We start from the raw sequence: 23,124 nt of genomic DNA on the forward strand, positions 1-23,124 counted from the left end.
AAACTATAAGATCCATCCATACCATGTCCTCATTTTATTTGGTGCAAATTTTTTCTATTCATTTAGGGAATTAAGCATATTAGCTGTGTCTACACAACTAATGGTGTGGGACTTGGAGCCTCTTGAAGACATTTGAAAACATCTGACAAATGTTGGTTTTAGACTGATGTTCCTTTCATGACAAGTGAGTGTAACAGGTTTACCTCTGACTTGACGTTGCCAAAGTGGTGTGGCAGAGGCAGCATGGACATCAGGATGTTAATGGAGGCTCTCCTCAAGTCTGTGGGGTTCACATAGGTCTTAAACTTTGACAGCTCTCTGGAGAGGGGAAAGAACAAGTTACTTTAATTCAAATGAAACATTCAGAGTTAGGCTCTGTTCAATGTTGGTCACTTTAGTTAACTCCTTTTGAATATTTGCTATTGGAGTTACACTTAACTCAAATGATAAACATTAAAAAGGAGACAACAGTCAGATATCCTATTTAACCAACAATCAATTGTCCACTGATAAGACTCCTCAAACTATTTCTTACATTGACATTTGAGTTTGTTTCAAGCATATACAGTGAGTTTTGTTAAATGTTCATTTCTGGGCATTTCCCTTCTGTGACACTAACAGACAAACTTCACCCAAAGAACTACCGTAATTTCCGGACTATTAAGCGCACCTGAATATAAGCCGCACCCACTGAATTTTTTAATTTTTTTATTTTGAACATAAATAAGCCGCACATGTCTATAAGCCTCAGGTGCCTACCGGTACATTGAAACAAATTAACTTTACACAGGCTTTAACAAAACACGGCTTGTAACAAAAATAAATAGGCTTTAACGAAACACGGCTTGTAACAAAAAATAAAAAATTAGCAGTAAGCTTTAGTTGTCTTTTTGCACTGAGTCAATTCCTCACGCTGCTGTTTCCAACGTCTTATCATCGACTCATTAAGACCAAGCTCCCGTGCAGCAGCTCTATTTCCTTTTCCAACAGCCAGATCAATCGCCTTCAACTTGAAAGCTGCATCATATCATGGCAAAGACACGGAGAAATGCATGAGGGTGACAAAATGACTACCGTAATCAGAATGATGGGAAGTTTGAGAGCGCTCGATTTAATCTAAACAGTAAACAAAAAAGTGGTTTGACCTTAACCCGTTCGGCAATTTCATTGGTCTAATGAAAGCTTCATGCCGCCAAAAAACTGAGCACGTCACAGAATGTGTTTTTTTTTTTAAAAAAAATTTTGGGGAAAGTGGGAAAAATCCATATATTAGGCGCGTCATTGTTTAAGCCGCAATGTTCAAAGCGTGGGAAAAAAGTTGTGGCTTATAGTTCGGAATTTACGGTAAACACACATATTTCTGTCAACTATGCATTCCTTATGCATGCAGATGTCCTTAACACAGACCATTTGACTAATTGTCTATCAAACATCATAAGACTTCAGCTGTGTAAAGCTGTAAAAGCAATTTCAGCACAGTAGAGTTTAGAACAACGAGATGTAGGGGGAATAACAATAGCAGCTATTCTTTCAGCATGCAAACGTAAAAGCTGGAATGCGCATTTGGAGAAACACCACCACTGTTCATCCCCAGCACATTTGTTATTGTTTATAATAGATACTTTTCTGTTCTATCATGTGTGCAATGATTTCCAAGGGGGAAAAAACATTGTCATCTGTTTGAGGTAATTTCTTGGTTTGTTTTTGTAATATCGGCAGCTTTAATATAGATGTAGCATTCGTCACCGGTCAGGGAGGATGTTCTCCAGAGCAGAAATGAAGTAGGGGACAACCACGTTGATGCCCTTCAGGTCGGAGCAGAAGAGGGCAGAAGAGTTGAGGATGATGCTGGCCAGGACCGGTCGGCAGATGTAGTCAGAGATCTGGAGGCCCTGGATCAGAACCATGTAGAACCTGGGGGGGCGGAGACAGAGAAGGGTTTAGTCGGAGTAGAGCTTTTTAGACAGACCTAGAGTATGATGAACAGCCACATAACTCTGGTCCTGGGGACCCATATTCTTGTTTTTGCCCCAAATCAAGTTGATGAATTTAATCATGAGTGTTAAAGCTAGGGCAGAAAGTAAAATGTGCACCCTTTTAGGACCAGGATTGGGAATAACTACATAAAACATGTGGGTACCTGGACAGGTAAACGGGCAGGATCTCCTCGCCGGTCTTTTTGCTGCAGAAGATCCTGCAGAGGGTCCCACAGGCCTCGGCCCGGCCCGACTCATAGTTGTCGGGGAACTCGTTGGCATCGAACATGGGGTTGGACACCATGGTGTCTGTGGACATCAGGGAGCCCTGCCTCCTCGGCTCCATGCCTGCCTGAGTGGCCAGGGCTGGGAGTAGAGGAGAGAGAGAAAGACAGAGAGAGAGAGAAACACAATGGGGAATGGTAAAGGATAGAGGGTGGGGGTAGAAAAGTGAGAGAAAGTGAAGGGATAGAGAAATTAGGTGGAATTAGAAAGAGAAGAGCGAGAGAGGACAGAGAAGATGTGTTGGGTCAAAGGTCAAAGGCAGAAGCCACTGACAATAAGTGGTTATAAAAAGTAGCTGCTTTAAAATAAAACGTCAAAAGGCAGGGGTCATTTTCCAAAGAGAGATTTTTCTGCCATTGAAAACCTTGGGCAGGCCGATTTTACAGGACGCCTCAGTCCAAACTGTGTAAAAAAATAATAAACATCTAGAAATACATTTTCGGGATGGAAAAAAAATTCTGTGTAAACTTAAAAAACGACAAAAACCTCCAAAATTCAGCTGCGCTGACGGTTCAACTGCGCCCATTGCCACGCCCACAACCTAAACCCCTTTTTGATCCAGAAAACCCCTGAAAGATCAAAGACATCAGTGAGCTGAGAAAACCCCTGAAAAATGCCTCTAAGATCTCGATGAGCTGAGAAATGTTTTCAAACGTTGTGCTAATGGAACGGTACAACAGAGGATATTTACTATCAAGTTTACTTACTTTAACCCGACTGCCTTTAAACTGAAAGCTCTACACCCTATTCCCTATAAAAAGGTGCTATGGGCCCTGATCAAAAGTAGTGCACTACAGTCGGAAGTTTACATACACTTAGGTTGGAGTCATGAAAACTCATTTTTCAACCACTCCACAAAATTTCTTGTTAACAAACTATAGTTTTGGCAAGTCGGTTAGGACATCTACTTTGTGCATGACACAAGTCATTTTTCCAACAATTGTTTACAGACAGATTGTCACTTATAATTCACTGTATCACAATTCCAGTGGGTCAGAAGTTTACATAAACGAAGTTGACTGTGCCTTTAAACAGCTTGGAAAATTCCCAAAAATTATGTCATGGCTTTAGAAGCTTCTGATAGGCTAATTGACATAATTTCAGTCAATTGTAGGTGTACCTGTGGATGTATTTCATGGCCTACCTTGAAACTCAGTGCCTCTTTGCTTGACATCGTGGGAAAATCAAAAGAAATCAGCCAAGACCTCAAAAACAATTGTAGACCTCCACAAGTCTGGTTCATCCTTGGGAGCAATTTCCAAACACCTGGGGGTACCACATTCATCTGTACAAACAATAGTACGCAAGTATAAACACCATGGGACCACGCAGTCGTCATACTGCTCAGGAAGGAGACGCATTCTGTCTCCTAGAGATGAACGTACTTTGGTGCAAAAAGTGCAAATCAATCTTAGAACAACAGCAAAGGACATTGTGTAGATGCTGGAGGAAACCGGTACAAAAGTATCTATATCCACAGTAACACGAGTCCTATATCGACATAACCTGAAAGGCCGCTCAGCAAGGAAGAAGCCACTGCTCCAAAACCGTCATAAAAAAGCCAGACTACGATTTGCAACTGCACATGGGGACAAAGATCGTACCTTTAGGAGAAATGTCCTCTGGTCTGATGATTCAAAAATAGAACTGTTTGGCCATAATGACCATCGTTGTGTTTGGAGGAAAACGGGGGAGGCTTGCAAGCCAAAGAACTACATCCCAACCGTGAAGCACGGGGGTGGCAGCATCATGTTGTGGGGGTGCTTTGCTGCAGGAGGGACTGGTGAACTTCACAAAATAGATGGTATCATGAGGCAGGAAAACAATGTGGATATATTGAAGCAACATCTCAAGACATTAGTCAGGAAGTTGAAGCTTGGTCGCAAATGTGTCTTCCAAAGGGAACCTTTACAACGCTTCAGTCTTGGCATTTTGCTCTGCTGACAACACTTGATTTGGGTCACATGAAGTTCCATTGTTTGAAGTAGCTTTGAGCCAAAAAGAGATGTGTAAAAGACATAGCAAAGTATTTTTGTCAGGTCAGTGTAGCAGCCTACAAAGAGCTGATACAAGTATGTAGGTAGGTAGGTAGGTATGTACCAGTCAAAAGTTTGGACACACCTACTCATTCAAGGGTTTTTCATTATTTTTACATTGTAGAATAATAGTGAAGACATCAAAACCATGAAATAACACATATGGAATCATGAAGTAAGCAAAACAAGTGTTAAACAAATCAAAATATATTTTATATTTAAAGTAATCACCATTTGCCTTGACAGGCCGGGTGGTCATTTGATTAATTGTTCAGGAGTCTTATAGCGTCGGGGTAGAAGCTGTTAAGGAGCCTCTTGGACCTAGACTTGGCGCTCCGGTACCGCTTGCCGTGCGGTAGCAGAGAGAACAGTCTATGACTAGGGTGGTTGGAGTCTTTGACAATTTTTGGGGTCTTCCTCTTACACGCCTAGTATATAGGTACTGGATAACAGGAAGCTTGGCCCCAGTGATGTACTGGGCCGTACGCACTACCCTCTGTAGCGCCTTACGGTCGGATGCCGAGCAGTTTCTATATCAGGCAGTGATGCAACCGGTCAGGATGCTCTCGATGGTGCAGCTGTACTTTTTGATGATCTGAGGACGCAAGCGAAATCTTTCAGTCTCCTGAGGGGGAAAAGGTGTTGTCGTGCCCTCTTCACGACTGTCTTGGTGTGTTTGGACCATGATAGTTTGTTGGTGATGTGGACACCAAAGAACTTGAAACTCTCGACACGCTCCACTACAGCCCCGTCTATGTTAATGGGGGCCTGTTCGGACTACTTTTTCCTGTAGTCCACAATCATCTCCTTTGTCTTGAGCACATTGAGGGAGAGGTTGTGGTCCTGGCACCCTATAGGCTGTCTCATCATTGTCGGTGATCAGGCCTACCACCATTGTGTCGTCAGCAAACTTGATGGTGTTGGAGTCGTGTTTGGCCACGCAGTCGTGGGTGAACAGGGAGTACAGAAGGGAACTAAGCACGCACCCGAGGGCGGCCCGTCAGGAAGTCCAGTTGCAGAAGGAAGTCTTTAGTCCCAGGGTCCTTAGCTTAGTGATGAGCTTTGAGGGCACTATGGTGTTGAACGCAGAGCTGTAGTCAACGACCAGCATTCTCACATAAGTGTTCCTTTTGGCCAGGTGGGAAACGGCAGTGTGGAGTGCGATTGAGATTGCGTCATCTGTGGATCTGTTGGGACGGTATGCAAATTGGAGTGGGTCTAGGATTTCTGGGATGATGGTGTTGATGTGATGCATGACCAGCCTTTCAAAGCACTTCTTGGCTACCGACGTGAGTGCTACGGGGCGGTAGTCATGTAGGCAGGTTACCTTCGTATTCTTGGTCACAGGGACTATGGTGGTCTGCTTGAAACGTGGGTATTACAGATTCGGTCAAGGAGACGTTGAAAATGTCAGTGAAGACACTTGCCAGTTGGTCCACGCATGCACCGAGTACACGCCCTGGTAATCCGTCTGGCCCCGCAGCCTTGTGAATATTGACCTGTTTAAAAGGTCTTGCTCACATCGGCTACGGAGAGCGTGATCAGTCGTCTGGAACAGCTGGTGCTCTCATGCATGCTTCAGTGTTGCTTGCCTCGAAGCGAGCATAAAAGGCATTTAACTCATCTGGTAGGCTGGCGTCACTGGGCAGCTCGCGGCAGGGTTTCCCTTTGTAGTCCGTAATAGTTTGCAAGCCCTGCCACATTCGACGAGCATCAGAGCCAGTGTAGTAGGAATTGTTCTATGTATTATATTTCTATGATAATGTTTCTCAACATCCCTAGCCTGTTTTTTCACAGCTAAATAAGAGGAGACGATAAAGGAGAGCGGAAGCAACTTTAGACTATTGAGACGCAAACCAGTTTTTGACCCTTAACCTCCGACCCTGACCTTACCAGTCAAGCTGTTGTCTCGGCTCAGGCCCGTGTGGAGCTTGCAGTGCACCAGCGCGGCGTCAAACAGCCACTGGCCAAACAGATTGAGGACACTGTTGACCTTGGGCCTGGTGGGGGCGGGCAGCGGCCGGGGCTCAGAGCTGGTCAGGTTGGGGCTGGACAAGGGAGAGGTGGAGGACGGCTGGTAGGACACTTTGGGTTGGTGCGTCATGCTTGCCTGGATGGGTAGGAGGGTGGGGGATAACCAGGAATGAATTAACTGTCAAATGGGCATAGTAAGAATATGAATATTCAGGGACATTCATATTTATTCCTATGATCGTCTGAGGCTTATTTGGCAAAGGGATGCTGTATTTCTCCCATTTTACTCTTATACAAATGGGCCATTTGAGGAAAAAACAACTCTGGTGTAGGAACTTACTGTGGAGGTTTTACTGGCCGTCTTGATGACCCCCGTGGGTTTGTTGCGGCGGCTGTGAGGGGGCGTGGTGTTGGTGGTGGTGGGTGGCGGCGGTACGCTCAGTCTGTTGACAGGGGTGGGTGGGGCACTGTCCGACCGGGGGCGGGAGATACCTGAGGGAGAAAGAGATCCGCATCAGAGGACATTCTGGTGTTTCAGGTGAAAACAGCGAGGACCAATGGAGTCTCATTTCCCCTCCTCTCATATTTTGGTTACAAGCGCCACTCGGATCAGGGAGGATGTTAGTAACGTCAACATTGGCAGCTCATCATCTTTGAGGTTCACTCTTCCTCCACAAGAGAGAAAGATACCAGATCAAAACGCACAAGCCATGTGATGTGGATATGTCTTCTTTGCTGGGGGATACTCACCACAGATAAAGGAACAATGTAAAAAAACACATAGAAATAAGTATACACATATTTTAAAAGAAAGATCCACACCACAATAGATCGAGCAAGTTTCCCAATGTCACATTTTCACTTCATAGCCTTGGGGCGGCTAGACGGACAATTTTGATTGAAACACTACTTATTCAGAATCTTGGCTCAGTCTATCAAAACAGATACATACATGCATATACTTACTGTCCACACTGACACAGTAAACTCAGGCATTGATTGATTGGGTGAGTGCTTCACATTACCACATGGATCAGACCCTCTAAACCTATTACTGCAATTTTCAGTGAAGCCCAAAACAATTTATAGGTAAACTGCGTTTCTGTATCGCACTTTGTGACATCTGCTGATGTAAAAAAGGCTTTATAAATACATTTGATTGATTGGCACCTTTCACAGAATTCAGTGTTGATGATGCAACATGGTGCACTAAACTGCTGTAGATGCCAATTGGACTGTATGGTCCGTTTAGTGGGTTTGCTAGCTAAGCTAACAAGGATATGTTTTTTAAAACACAAGTCTTGAAGCAACTTGACATACACTGCCATGGTGATGCTGCCACACACACACTACACAATGTCTCTCCAAACAGGCCATGGAAGAGGACAACCCTTTCCCCAACAAATTACCTCCAATTTAAGTTTCAAAGTTGATCAAATCTATTTTGTGGTTGATAAGGAATGATACGAGCAGGTTTGATTGTCATAAACAGTCCTACCTTGCTATATCATCCATTATGCAATTCTGTTGACAGAATCATGAAAGGCTGCTTCAATTCAAGTGTTACTAAAAGACTACAATAATAGTCAAAGCAAGGGTTATTACTAATAGGCCTATGCTGTAAAATGTGCAAGCTTTTCTACTACTAGCCTATATAGAAAGGCCCAAAATACAGGGGTAGGGAAGTGAGGTTTTCAGGATTGAGACAGTTTGTCACTGTTGTCCTGAAAGTGATTATGGATTCAATTGTTTGATACAGCAGCTTTAAAGGGCATTTCCACCACTTTTCAACCTCTTATTCATCATCTCCAGCACAAACCAGTGTTCACATGTGATAACAGCACGTTTCTAAGTGATTAAAAAGATAAGGTCCAAAAAAAAAACAAAAAAAAATGTGCTCTGTGACATCACAGTGTGATGTAAAAGAATTGTGATTTTCAAAACCAGCAACAATTTTCTAGCCCAAGGGAGGGTGTTTTCTTGCTCTCACCGCGAATTTCATCTTTTTTTTTTCTACTTTTCTTAACTTTATATTAGTTTCTACAGAAGCGCAATTTTCACATATGTTGACACTGGTATTGTGCTGGAGATAATGAAAATGAGGTTTAAAAGTGGTGGCGTTGCCCTTTAAGTGCATGCACCAGCTACTTTCACCACACAAATCAAATTTTTGCCAACCCCAGCAAATCCATCAAAACGTATTCAGCTCCCTTTATGATTGTTTGGGAGCAGACAACTACAGAGTACCATAGGAGGGAATGGAGTGAAGCCTTTCTCGGAAATTGTTCCTAGACACGGCGGCACCTGAGGGAAAGAAAGTGGTCAAAGTACAGCCTGGAATATCAGAACGCCGACAAACCAACCATGACAACATTCACCTGTTCTTTTTGGCAAGCGGACACGGCCATCGATCGAAATGAAGAATCAAAAACAGCTTTGGCAGTTTCTCATCCTGACACAGTGAATGTTTTTTTTCCTTCATAGATGTCTATGAGTATGTTGTTTTTCATGACTGGAAGTGTGGCACTTTGTCTTATGCCCAAACACCATTATAGGAAATCCTGTTTGTTATGTACATAGACCCCTGTGCAATGTTAATGATTGGATTTGATTGGGTTAGGTCCGGTTTAGTAGTGTACCTAGAGAGGGAAGTCTGTCACGTATATTGCTCCTAGGAGAAACTGTCACTCCTGAGGGGGAGAGAGACACTAGCGCTGTTTCTGGGGAAGAAGAAGAAACTACAACAATATTTTTTTTTAAAGAACAGAAAAATTACAAAAAAGCTGAAACACAAAATGGAGGTTTAGTTGTTGGTCCAAATTATCGTATTTATTAAAGACATTCTGTGTTTGTGTACTGTAACACATAAATGTCCACATAGCTAATAAATGGTCTGTGATTTTCAAAATGAGCATCTACTACTATTAACCAAAATATATATTCGAAGTAGTGTTGCAAGCTAGAAACAATGTATGTACTCCAGTTTCTTTAAACATGGGGATGTCAAGAGATTTAGGGAAGTGTATACCCTGCGTGGCACAGTGCTTCGATAATGTATAGGGCCAAAATGCAGAGGTCGGCTTGATTTCAGAAATACAAACATGGTTGAAGTCTAAGACTGTTGGGAGGTATAGACCAGAGCACTCCAATCATGTTCCTGGAGAGATACCCTCCTGATTAGGGTTGGAATGAAAACCTACAGGACAGTAGCTCTCCAGGAACAGGGTTGGAGTGAAAACCTACAGCACGGTAGCTCTCCAGGAACAGGGTTGGAGAGCCCTGGTGTAGCACAATGGCAGTAGAGAAATGAAAGGAGAAAATTAAAATAAAAGCTCTTTTCAATTGAAAATGGCTGGTTCTTGTTTAAAAGCCAGTAAACAAGATAGGACAAGGTGGTGGGTCAACCCATTTACAAAAGCCTTTAGTCGTTGCTGGTCATAAAATCAAGGTGTTACTAAGTCAAATGACATCTTTCCATGATCAACGTCAACAAAATCAGAGCCCTTCCACCCTTCATTTGAATAACAAAGACGCAGTTGATTAAATACCATAAGAGGGCAGTTTCTCTCGAATCTCTCTCTTTGCGACCCCGACACCTAGAGGGGAGGAAATATGTACATGATCTCTTGGTCAGAAGTGCTCCAGCAATAACACGATAACTTGTGTAGATCTGAATGGATTGGATCGCTGTAAGAAATATAGCAGAATCTCCAGCTAGCCTGTCAGTGAACAAGATGGAACAACTATCATACCTATACAATTTTTAAGGACCCATATTCAGAAATCGTCTCGGAGTAAGGAATGCTGATCTGGAAACAGGTCCCCCCCCCCGTCGATGTCATCTTATTATGATATACAAGGGAAAACCTGATCCTAGATCAGCACTCCTACTCTGAGACGCTTTGTGAATATGGGCCCAGATCTACAGTACATTAATTGCCAAAGTCAAATGTAACAGTATGGAGAAAAAGCAACGCTAAGGTGAGATGAGGTAGTCTTACCCAGGAAGGCATCCACCAGGCAACTGACCCCCCTCATGGCCCTGAAAAATATCTGGGGCAGCTGCTTGAGGCAGGGGTGATGCTGGATCACCTCCTGGGGCACGCCGGTCACCCCCAGCAGCTGCTCCTGGAACTTTGGCGTGGAGCTGACCGTCAAAGGGCTGCTGAGGTCCACCGGGTTACTGCAAGAGAAGGAGCAGGAGGGGGGACTTTTAACGTTGGGTTGCAAAAATGGGTCCTGAGCATGTTATTTCTCTCCACAACCCAGCCACGAGAGAGTAACAGTTAAATTGATGTAGCCTAATAGATTATTCACCACAATATTTTCCCAGATCACTTAGATCATCTGGGGGTGCGGTCTAAAATAATTTTCTTATACCTTTCGATATATATATTTTTTTTTCTAAGTGTGAAGTCCATCCAGTATGGTCACGTAATAATTTGTTATTATCTTTTACTTCTTTTTTTATTTTTTAGGTATTTTGTTAAAAGTGCATTGTTGGTTAAGGGCTTGTAAGTAAGCATTTCACTGTAAGGTCTACATCTGTTGTATTCGGCACGTGACGTTTGACGTTCTTCACCGAAAGAGAACAAACAGTGTGATCTGTCTCGGCTGATGAGCCAAAAGTCATCCCAGTATTATTTTATTATACTAAAATGAGGTCATCGGGGAATATTTATACCAAATCCAGTCCAGGTGTAACAGTAATAACTCCCATTCTGTGATACAGACCCAGAGAACTCATTGTGTGGAACTCACCTCAGCATGTGCAGAAAGCGGAACCAGGTCTGAGCCACACAGTCGTTGTCCATCTCAGTAGGGATGAGGTTGGCATCCTCCTCTAGGACTTTGAATGGAGGGAAGGACGGACCGTAGGTGAACCGTAACAGTCTGTGCCAAAACAGAACATTTACGTTACACCTTTACACCTTCTATTTCTTATTTGAATATTAACACACATTTAAACTCTAGAAATGACTGCTGAGAGAAAATGACTCCTGCCTGTAATCCAACTAGTATGTCCTACCTGAACTTGAGCACTCACATTTGTTTCAAAACGTTATGCCCTACTGAACGGGACCCATATGTTTGAGCGCTGCGCTTAAACAAAAGCCTGCAAACGCAGGGTTGGCGACCACTGTTCTCGTTGTGGTGTGGCTACCTGGAAGTGAGAGCAGCGATAACCTTGCTCCACTGATCCACCACGGGTGGGTGGTGCCTCCAGTTGGCCAGCATCTCCCTGGCCGTCTTCCAGTAGGGAGGCGTGGGGAAGCAGCGTGTGCAGGCCATGAACCACACCTCAAACAGAACGCTGATCAGCTTCTCAGCCAGCTTCTCCGCAATCCCACCTGAGAGAGTTGGGGGATGGGGGCCAGGGGTGAGTAACTTTGAATAGGAAGAATGGGTGAATGCTCATCATCCAACATTTCTAGGTGTTCTGGGTGCATAAAATAGCATATGAGAAAGAACAACGCATCTTCATTTGGAACTAAATAGTCATGTTAGCAACAAAGTCAATTAACTTAGTCAAAGACAAAATCATTATGGGACAAATACTAACATCTACCTATTAGTTATGCATTGATATCAAATGGGAGACCAAGTAGACATTTGACTTAATTGACGTGAGAAGTTCCCCACGACACTACGAAAAGTATCAAAGGCTGCTTGCTTTCACAAAGGCAGCCCAATTCTAATATTTTTCCACTAATTGGTCTTCTGACCAATCAGATCAGATGTTGATAATAATTGGGCAAAAGATCAGAATTGGGCTGCCTGTGTAAAGACAGCCTTATTGCATCTGTGCCGATGGACTGACCTCCGACGGTGGGCGGGGCTAGCAGAGTGTCATTGATGCGCAGCAGGAAGAGCAGCAACACCTCCCAGGTCTCCCGAGCCATGCCGCTGCCCGACTCCCTGGCCAGCTTCAACACTGCCGTCAGCACCTGTTGGCACAAGCGGAAGTGCATGGGGCTGTAGTGCTCCGGCCTGAGAGAGGGAGGTGGGAATAGAGTGAGTTAAAGACCACTTTTATAAAGAGAAGTCTGTAATAAACACTCCATTGACCATTCCCCTCTTCCATACTCCCGTTCTCTCCAAGCCTTGCAGTTTGGTTTGATGAGCTAATGGAGGGAATCTGTCCCTATTTAGAATTACCATGTTGCATAAGCAATGTACTGCAACTTTTAGAGGTTGGAGCCTTAAGGTCAAGAAGTTGTAATGTAGAACATTACATAAGATACCCCATAGTTAGCGGCTAGCTAGAGCGGAGACGCACCGCTAGCGGCTAGCTAGAGCGGAGACGCACCGCTAGCGGCTAGCTAGAGCGGAGACGCACCGCTAGCGGCTAGCTAGAGCGGAGACGCACCGCTAGCGGCTAGCTAGAGCGGAGACGCACCGCTAGCGGGCTAGCTAGAGCGGAGACACACCGCTAGCGGGCTAGCTAGAGCGTAGACAACAGTTAGCCAGAAAGTGTAGACACAGAGCTTGTACCTGGGCATGAAGAGGTTGTAGAGGTGTTTGAGGATGGTCTGCACGTAGAGGTTGGGCTCCTTGACGATGGGCTGGGGGATGGAGTCGCGAGGAGTGATCAGCGCCATGATCCAGTCGGTGTAGACGTCCACGCACAGCTTGACCGTGTCCCCGTCCAGAGGCAGAGTCAGGCCATAGCACAGCACCTCCATCGTCCACTTCACCTGTCAATCACATCACACAGAGAACTATGTTGTTAGAAAGAGGTGGATACATGGGGACACGCTGGACAGTCAGATGTCATGTCAGTGATTGCTGAATACATGGGGACAAGCTGGACAGTCAGATGTTATGTCAGTGATTGCTGAATACATGGGGACAAGGTGGATTAATGTTTTTCCTCATAATCCTGGACTATCGGACCACCATTTTATTGCGTTTGCAACAAATAATCTGCTCAGACCCCAACCAAGGAGCATTAAAAGTCGTGCTATAAATTCTCAGACAACCCAAAGATTCCTTGATGCCCTTCCAGACTCCCTCTGCCTACCCAAGGACGTCAGAGGACAAAAATCAGTTAACCACCTAACCGAGGAACTCAATTTAACCTTGCGCAATACCCTAGATGCAGTTGCACCCCTAAAAACATCTGTCAAAAGAAACTAGCTCCCTGGTATACAGAAAATACACGAGCTCTGAAGCAAGCTTCCAGAAAATTGGAACGGAAATGGCGCCACACCAAACTGGAAGTCTTCCGACTAGCTTGGAAAGACAGTACCGTGCAGTATCGAAGAGCCCTCACTGCTGCTCGATCATCCTATTTTTCCAACTTAATTGAGGAAAATAAGAACAATCCGAAATTTCTTTTTGATACTGTCGCAAAGCTAACTAAAAAGCAGCCTTCGCAAATGGAGGATGGCTTTCACTTCAGCAGTAATACATTTATGAACTTCTTTGAGGAAAAGATCATGATCATTAGAAAGCAAATTACAGACTCCTCTTTAAATCTGGGTATTCCTCCAAAGCTCCATTGTCTGCACAACTCTGCCAGGACCTAGGATCAGGGGAGATACTAAAGTGTTTTAGTACTATATCTCTTGACACAATGATGAAAATTATCATGGCCTCTAAACCCTCAAGCTGCATACTGGACCCTATTCCAACTAAACTACTGAAAGAGCTGCTTCCTGTGCTCGGCCCTCCTATGTTGAGCATAATAAACGGCTCTCTATCCACCGGATGTGTACCAAGCTCACTAAAAGTGGCAGTAATAAAGCCTCTCTTGAAAAAGCCGAATCTTGACCCAGAAATTATAAAAAAAACTATCGGCCTATATCGAATCTTCCATTCCTCTCAAAAAAATTGAAAAAGCTGTCACTGCCTTCCTAAAGACAAACAATGTATACGAAACGCTTCAGTCTGGTTTTAGACCCCATCATAGCACTGAGACTGCACTTGTGAAGGTGGTAAATTACCTTTTAATGACGTCAGACCGAGGCTCTGCATCTGTCCTCGTGCTCCTAGATCTTAGTGCTGCTTTTGATACCATCGACCACCACATTCTTTTGGAGAGATTGGAAACCCAAATTGGTCTACATGGACAAGTTCTGGCCTGGTTTAGATCTTATCTGTCGGAAAGATATCAGTTTGTCTCTGTGAATGGTTTGTCCTCTGACAAATCAATTGTAAATTTCGGTGTTCCTCAAGGTTCCGTTTTTAGGACCACTAGTGTTTTCACTATATATTTTACCTCTTGGGGATGTCATTCGAAAACATAATGTTAAATTTCACTGCTATGCGGACGACACACAGCTGTACATTTCAATGAAACATGGTGAAGCCCCAAAACTGCCCTCGCTAGAAGCCTGTGTTTCAGACATAAAGAAGTGGATGGCTGCAAACTTTCTACTTTTAAACTCGGACAAAACAGAGATGCTTGTTCTAGGTCCCAAGAAACAAAGAGATCTTCTGTTGAATCTGACAATTAATCTGGATGGTTGTACAGTCGTCTCAAATAAAACTGTGAAGGACCTCGGCGTTACTCTGGACCCTGATCTCTCTTTTGAAGAACATATCAAGACTGTTTCAAGGACAGCTTTTTTCCATCTACGTAACATTGCAAAAATCAGAAACTTTCTGTTAAAAAATGACGCAGAAAAATTTATCCATGCTTTTCTTACTTCTAGGCTGGACTACTGCAATGCTCTACTTTCCGGCTACCCGGATAAAGCACTAAACAAACTTCAGTTAGTGCTAAATATGGCTGCTAGAATCCTGACTAGAACCAAAAAATTTGATCATATTACTCCAGTGCTAGCCTCCCTACACTGGCTTCCTGTTAAGGCAAGGGCTGATTTCAAGGTTTTACTGCTAACCTACAAAGCATTACATGGGCTTGCTCCTACCTATCTTTCCAATTTGGTCCTGCCGTACATACCTACACGTACGCTACGGTCACAAGACGCAGGCCTCCTAATTGTCCCTAGAATTTCTAAGCAAACGGCTGGAGGTAGGGCTTTCTCCTATAGAGCTCCATTTTTATGTAATGGTCTGCCTACCCATGTGAGAGACGCAGACTTATCTCTTCAGTAGGTCCTATGATTAAGTATAGTCTGGCCCAGGAGTGTGAAGGTGAACGGAAAGGCTGGAGCAACGAACCGCCCTTGCTGTCTCTGCCTTGCCGGTTCCCCACTCTCCACTGGGATTCTCTGCCTCTAACCCTATTACAGGGGCTGAGTCACTGGCTTACTGGTGTTCTTCCATGCCGTCCATGGGAGGGGTGCGTCACTTGAGTGGGTTCAGTCACTGACGTGGTCTATCTGTCTGGGTTGGCGCCCCCCCCCCCGCTTGGGTTGTGCCGTGGCGGAGATCTTTGTGGGCTATACTCGGCCTCGTCTTAGGACGGTAAGTTGATGGTTGGAGACATCCCTCTAGTGGTGTGGGGGCTGTGCTTTGGCAAAGTGGGTGGGGTTATATCCTGCCTGTTTGGCCCTGTCCGGGGGTATCATCGGATGGGGCCACAGTGTCTTCTGATCCCTCCTGTCTCAGCCTCCAGTATTTATGCTGCAGTAGTTTGTGTCGGGGGGGCTAGGGTCAGTCTGTTACATCTGGACTATTTCTCTTGTCTTATCCGGTGTCCTGTGTGAATTTAAATATGCTCTCTCTAATTCTCTCTTTCTTTCTTTCTCTCGGAGGACCTGAGCCCTAGGACCATGCCTCAGGACTACCTGGCATGATGACTCCTTGCTGTCCCCAGTCCACCTGGCCATGCTGCTGCTCCAGTTTCAACTGTTCTGCCTGCGGCTATGGAACCCTGACCTGTTCACCGGACGTGCTTGTTGCACCCGACAACTACTATGATTATTATTATTTGACCATGCTGGTCATTTATGAACATTTTAACATCTTGACCATGTTCTGTTATAATATCCACCCGGCACAGCCAGAAGAGGACTAGCCACCCCTCATAGCCTGGTTCCTCTCTAGGTTTCTTCCTAGGTTTTTGGCCTTTCTAGGGAGTTATCCTAGGGAGTTTTTCCTAGCCACCGTGCTTCTTTCACATGCATTGCTTGCTGTTTGGGGTTTTAGGCTGGGTTTCTGTACAGCACTTTGAGATATCAGCTGAGGTACGAAGGGCTATATAAATACATTTGATTTGATTTAACACTCGAAAGTGAATCAAAATAAGATGGCCTATTTGTGCATTGAGATAAAAAGAAAAGTGTTTAGGCCTAATTATGATGATTGTCGTGAAATTAACTCATTTCAAAACACAGGGGTAAAGGGATGGGTCATCTAACTTTGAAAGGTAGGTGAACTAGAGCCTGGTGGAACCAGCCTTGCTGCGCTCACCATTCTATATCACTTCACATGTCAAAAAAGGAAGGTGAACACAGCTATTTGGCTGGTTCCACCACACAGTGTGAACTATCCATGTATTTACCAAATACAGTATTATCCTAAAATACTACCATCTGAAATATGGGATAGTTGTACAAAACACAAGCCCTATAAGCCATTACTGTGTGAGTTGCACTCACAGAGCCCAGTGCTATGTTAAGAGAATTATCAGGCAAACTAAAACAAGCAGGAATGACAAGGAGGCACTTAGTAAGGGCATGTGTACATTCTTTGGCAGACGGCTTACATTTTTCCTTCGCCTGGCCCTATTACAATCAAGCCTTATCTAAATGGCTGCTGGGACAGGGACTGGCTCAAGGAGCCGTAGTCCACTGGGGTGAAAAAACAGTCAATAAAGATGCAGAGGTTGAATGCCCCAGGGGGACACACAGGAAATCCTCTCAATGTTATCAGGCGAGCCCAGAGACCTGGGGCTGTCCGAGCTACAAGGCTAACATGAGGAGGAAGTGAGCAGCACAGACAAAAATGGGGACAAAGCCAAAGACTATTTTTCACCCAGCAACAAATCAGAGAGAGAATAGATTTGAAAACACAATGGAATGTAGAGGGGGAGGTGTGTGTTTCAATCAAGCGTGCAGTTATATATATATATATATATAATAAAAAAAGATTAAAAAAAAAAAGTTTCCATTCGCCAGGAGGTAGTTGAGTCCTAATGTGCAGGTGACCGTTCAGCCTCCTTGGTTTTGTAAAAATAAGGGACTGAAAAAGCCTAGCCCATCAAGGGCGTGTTAGGGTCATTTAGCTTATGTTCTGCCTATTTCCTCAAAAACAATTTCAGAGGAACTTGGAGCTAAAGAGGGAAGAAACTTTTACTTTTTAATAGAATATTGAATGAAGTGGACCTTGACAATACCCTCCCCATATTTAGAGCAAAAAATATACTACCTTAGAAAGTTGTTGGTATTCTAACTTGACTTTCTTTCCCCTTGAATGGAAAACAACGCAACACTTGGGCCAAGTAAAGTCAAATCTCAGCCTACAGGGAGGAGGTCAATGACCTAGCAGTGTGGTGCCAGAACAACAACCTCTCTCAACGTCAGTAAGACCAAGGAGCTGATCATGGACTACAGGAAACACAGGGGGGCAAGCACACCCCCCATCCACATTCCTCGGTGTCCAAATCACTGAAGTAATTAAAATGGTCCAAACACGCGCACAGTAGTGAAGAAGGCATGACAGTGCCTCTTCCACCCTCAGGAGGTTGAAAAAGTTTGTCATGGGCCCTCAAATCTTTAAAAGGTTCTACAGCTGGACCATTGAGAGCATATTGACTGGCTGCATCACTGCCTGATACGGCGATAGCACCGTCTTTGATCACATGGCGCTAGAGAGTTTGGTGGGGACAGCCCAGTACATTACTGGGGCCGAACTCCCTGCCATCCAGGGCATCTATATCAGGTGGCGTGGTAGGAAGGCCCAGAAAATCATTAGACTCAACCACTCAAGTCAGACTATTCTCTCTGCTTCCGCATGGCAAGCGGTACCGGTGCATCAAGTCTGGTACCAACAGGCTCTTGAACAGCTTCGATCCCCAAGCAATAAGACTGATAAATAGTCTGTGTAGCTATTTTGTTAGCTATCTGAATCAATCTTGTATCCTCATTGACCTTTTTATTTTTGTCTCTACGCACACTCACAGGTCCTACACACTCACACTCCATGATTTGCTCACTCACACAACATGCACGTCCATTTATACTGACTCTACACACACCCACCCACTCACATACAAGCTGCTGCTACTCTGTTTATCTTATATCCTGATGCCTAGTCCCCTTACCCCTACACATATCTACGTCCATCACTCCAGTATCCCTGCACATTGTAAATATAGTATTGGAACTGTCCCTGTATATAGTACGCTTACTTACTTATTGTGTCCTTCATACCTCTCATTTCTCGTGTTTTTTTCTAGTAACACATTGTTATTAATTATTGCATTGCTGGGTTTTGAGTTTGCAACAAAGGCATTTCACTGTACTAGTGCACGCATGAGACGTTAAAACTTGAAACTAACTCTTCACCCTTATGGCTTAGTTACACCTATCCGATTCAGCTCTGCCAAAACACCTGGGTTGTTTTCAGCACAGGTTGCCTACCTCTTTGTCGGTCTTGAGCAGGCTGTCAGTGGATGGAGTGCCCAGGGTCACCCCCAGAGGTTTAACCACTGCATTGGCCACATCGCGCCCAACTGCCGGAGGGTACGAGTGAAGGACACTCAGGTGGCCCTGGTCGCTCTGCACTACCAGGTGCAGAGACCTCCACTCCGAGTACATGGTGGTGGCGTTCGCTTCTACTGGGTCCGATTGCTACCTGTGTATACAGAGAGGGGTTGAGTCAGAATAACTACAGAGCGGACTGATGGGTGGAGTCAGAATATAGGGAAACTACAGAGTGGACTGATGGTGTAGTCAGAATATAGGGAAACTACAGAGCGGACTGATGGCTCCCGCCTGAAGCAGACTTGGTTGTAGCTGTTTGTAATTTGAAAAAACACCCTTAACCTGTTGGGGCTAGGGGGCAGTATTTGCACGGCCGGATAAAAAAACGTACCCGATTTAAACTGGTTACTACTCTTGCCCAGAAACGAGAATATGCATATAATTAGTAGATTTGGATAGAAAACACTAAAGTTTCTAAAACGGTTTGAATGGTGTCTGTGAGTATAACAGAACTCATATGGCAGGCCAAAACCTGAGAAGATTCCATACAGGAAGTGCCCTGTCTGACAATTTGTTCTCCTTCTGTGGCATCTCTATCGAAAATACAGCATCTCTGCTGTAACGTGACATTTTCCAAGGCTTCCATTGGCTCTCAGAAGGCGCCAGAAAGTGTAATGGGGTGTCTGCAGTCTCTGGGCAAAGTACAGCAGCTCTGTTTGTGAGTGGTCAGGCTGGGAACAGTGACACTGGAGATGCACGTTCATGAGAATTCTCCATTTTTTTTCTTTCAGTGTTTGAATGAATACAACGTCGCCCGGTTGGAATATTATCGCTATTTTACGAGAAAAATAGCATAAAAATTGATTTTAAACAGCGTTTGACATGCTTCGAAGTACGGTAATGGAATATTTAGACATTTTTTGTCACGAAATGCGCTCATGCGTCACCCTTCGGATAGTGACCTCAACGCACGAACAAAACGGAGCTATTTGAATATAACAAATTATTTGGAACCAAAACAACATTTGTTGTTAAAGTAGAAGTCCTGGGAGTGCATTCTGACGAAGAACAGCAAAGGTAATCCAATTTTTCTTACAGTAAAACTGAGTTTGGTGAGGGCCAAACTTGGTGGGTGTCAAAATAGCTAGCCGTAATGGCCGGGCTATGTACTCAGAATATTGCAAAATGTGCTTTAGCCGAAAAGTTAGTTTAAAATATGAAACCGCGATTGCATAACGGAGTTCTGTATCTATAATTCTTAAAATAATTGTTATGTATTTTGTGAACGTTATTCATGAGTAATTTAGTAAATTCACCGGAAGTTTGCGGTGGGTATGCTAGTTCTGAACATCACATACTAATGTAAAAAGCTGGTTTTTGATATAAATATGAACTTGATTGAACAAAACATGCATGTATTGTATAACAATGTCCTAGGAGTGTCATCTGATGAAGATCAAAGGTTAGTGCTGCATTTAGCTGTGGTTTTGGTTTTTGTTACATATATGCTTGCTTTGAAAATGGCTGTGTGATTATTTTTGGCAGGGTACTCTCCTGACATAATCTAATGGTTTGCTTTCGCTGTAAAGCCTTTTTGAAAATCGGACAATGTGGTTAGATTAACGAGAGTCTTATCTTTCAAATGGTGTAAAATAGTCCTGTTTGAGAACTTTGAATTATGACATTTTGTGGTTTTAAATGTGGCGCTCTGATTTGTCACTGGCTGTTGAATAGTGTGCCTAGAGGTTAACATATAAAGTGGACCCTGAATCAGTCTTCGTTGCAGGTGGTTGTAACTTGAATAAAACATCCATAACCATTACATATACTGAACAAAATATAAAACGCAACTATTCCAAAGATTTTACTGAGTTACAGTTCATAAGGTAATCAGTCAATTGAAATAGATTCATTAAGCCCTAATCTATGGATTTCACATGATTGGGCAAGGGCGCAGCCATGGGTGGGTATACAGTGTATTCAGAAAGTAAAAGGCACATGACAGCCCACTTGGAGTTTGCCAAAAGGCACCTTAAGACTCTCAGACCATGAGAAACAAGATTCTCTGGTCTGATGAAACCAGAATTGAACTCTTTGGCCTGAATGCCAAGCATCACGTCTGGAGGAAACCTGGCACCATCCCTACGGTGAAGCATGGTGGTGGCAGCATCATGCTGTGTGTATGGTCTTCAGTGGCAGGGACTGGGACTGGGAGACTAGTCAGGATCGAGGAACAGAGCAAAGTACAGAGAGATCCTTGATGAAAACCTGCTCCAGAGTGCTCAGGACCTCAGACTGGGGCGAAGGTTCACCCTCCAACAGGACAACAACCCTAAGCACACAGCCAAGACAACGCAGGAGTGGCTTCAGGAGAAGTCTTTGAATGTCCTTGAGTGGCCCAGCCAGAGCCCGGACGTGAACCCAATCGAACATCTCTGGAGAGACCTGAAAATATCTGTGCAGTGACGCTCCCCATCCAACCTGACAGAGCTTGAGAGGATCTGCAGAGAAGAATGTGAGAAACTCCCCAAATACTGGTGTGCCAAGCTTGTAGCATCATAACCAAGAAGACTTGAGGCGATAGTCTCTGCCAAGGGTGCTTCAACAAAGTACTGAGTAAAGGGTCTGAATACTTATACAAAATGTATATAAGTTTCCCAAAAATTATAAAAACCTGTTTTCACTTCATCATTATGGGGTATTGTGTGTAGATTGAGGGGGGGGAAACGATCTAATCCATTTTAGAATAAGGCTGTAACAAAATGTAGAAAATGTCAAGGGGTCTGAATACTTTCCGAATGACCTTTCATGTAGCTTGAAAAGTCAACATATGTCAAAGGCGAACTAAGCATGATAAGGCACATTTGAAGTAGACTATCGATGTGCATAGGCGCTAGATACATAACAAGTTAACATTGAACTGGAGAGAGCCTTGGACTGTTATTTCCAGAATGATCTGAATGGAAAGTTGACAGATTGGGCTTCACTGAGTGCCAAAATCACACTTGAACTGACCACCTGCACTGACTCTCCACACCTTAGCACACATGGACTCACACAGATATACAGTACACTCATCCACACACACCACAACTGCTGCTATCAGACTCGTACGATATGCATTACTTAGCAATAATAATGAAACACTTTCCCTCCAATCCCCAAAACACATGAAAATGTGACTATACATTTAGTTAAAAGCTTATGAGAAAATGTTTATTCTATTCTACTATGCCATTTACTTTATGTTCGTATTCTTATCTATTATTATGGCATTGTTGAGAAGGAACCTGCGAGTAAGCATTTTATTGGAAGGTACCATGTGTATCCTGCACAGACCACTAATACAAGGGACATCAAACATTCAGGCTGTGCAGCAAATACGCTCTAGTCTAGAGCACTCGGTTAAACTGTGTTTGAGAGCATTTTTAAACACTCTAAATGGTTAAACTGAGAAAGAAAGATGTAATACACCATCATCTTAAATTGACATGTCAAACTATTTTGCCATATTCAGTTATTGTATATTGTGCTAATTTCCTTAATGTGGACAGTTTGTGTTACTACCTTACACAAGCTTGCATTTTCACCCCATAAAAATTGAGTGGAATTACACATGCTTTTTACCTCAGATTGCTGACGTTAGTATAAAGGTTTAGTCATCATGACATAACATGCTGACCAGACCGCACACGTGCGTTGATTTTGTTGCCCCACACCAGACGCGATCAGGACACACAGGTTGAAATATCAAAACAAACTCTGAACCAATTATATTAATTTGGGGACAGGTCGAAAAGCATTAAACATTGATGGCAATTTAGCTAGCTTGCTTGCTGTTGCTAGCTAATTTGTCCTGGGATATAAACATTGGGTTGTTATTTTACCTGACATGCACAAGGTCCTCAACTCCGACAATTAATCCACAGATAAAACGGTCAACCGAGATCGTTTCTAGTAATCTCTCCTCCTTCAGGCTTCTTCTTATTCATCTTTGGACTTTATATATGGTGGTTGGCAACCAACTTTAAGGTGCATTACCACAACCAACTGGCCTGGAGTGTAGACCTCAGTTTCTTTCAATCACCCATGTGGGTATATGCGCCTAGAAACCAATGAGGAGAAGCATCACTTGCAGCCCATGAGTGTCACAAATAAAACCGCCAAACGGGAATGATTTAACAAAAGCGCATTTGCGAAAAAAAATGCAATCGTTGCACGACTGTACCTAACCATAAACATCAATGCCTTTCTTAAAATCAATACACAGAAGAATATATTTTTACATAATTA

The 23,124-nt window shown here is 43.7% G+C and overlaps 1 protein-coding gene across 19 annotated transcripts in view; it reads right to left on the minus strand.

The window, feature by feature from the left end:
- The window catches only part of LOC106583647 (ral GTPase-activating protein subunit beta), a 95,334-nt gene that overhangs the window by 30,349 nt on the left and 41,861 nt on the right, over positions 1 to 23,124 (minus strand). For 9 of the 19 annotated variants that reach the window (XM_045705264.1, XM_045705265.1, XM_014168064.2 and 6 more), the window contains exons 2-15: positions 18,769 to 18,982; positions 12,767 to 12,969; positions 12,093 to 12,262; positions 11,436 to 11,622; positions 11,033 to 11,164; positions 10,273 to 10,454; positions 9,820 to 9,867; positions 8,911 to 9,009; positions 8,519 to 8,575; positions 6,612 to 6,763; positions 6,191 to 6,407; positions 2,141 to 2,342; positions 1,747 to 1,914; positions 204 to 318 (exon numbers count right to left, since the gene is read on the minus strand). In XM_045705264.1, coding sequence (XP_045561220.1) covers positions 204 to 318; positions 1,747 to 1,914; positions 2,141 to 2,342; positions 6,191 to 6,407; positions 6,612 to 6,763; positions 8,519 to 8,575; positions 8,911 to 9,009; positions 9,820 to 9,867; positions 10,273 to 10,454; positions 11,033 to 11,164; positions 11,436 to 11,622; positions 12,093 to 12,262; positions 12,767 to 12,969; positions 18,769 to 18,945 — 2,109 coding nt within the window. In that variant the 5' untranslated portion in view covers positions 18,946 to 18,982. The remainder of the gene's footprint in view (positions 1 to 203; positions 319 to 1,746; positions 1,915 to 2,140; positions 2,343 to 6,190; positions 6,408 to 6,611; positions 6,764 to 8,518; positions 8,576 to 8,910; positions 9,010 to 9,819; positions 9,868 to 10,272; positions 10,455 to 11,032; positions 11,165 to 11,435; positions 11,623 to 12,092; positions 12,263 to 12,766; positions 12,970 to 18,768; positions 18,983 to 23,124) is intronic. The other 10 variants (XM_014168077.2, XM_045705275.1, XM_014168076.2 and 7 more) reach the window with 7 other exon arrangements.

Source organism: Salmo salar, chromosome ssa22, assembly GCF_905237065.1.
Source record: "Salmo salar chromosome ssa22, Ssal_v3.1, whole genome shotgun sequence".
In the NCBI taxonomy this organism is placed as follows: Eukaryota; Metazoa; Chordata; class Actinopteri; order Salmoniformes; family Salmonidae; genus Salmo; species Salmo salar.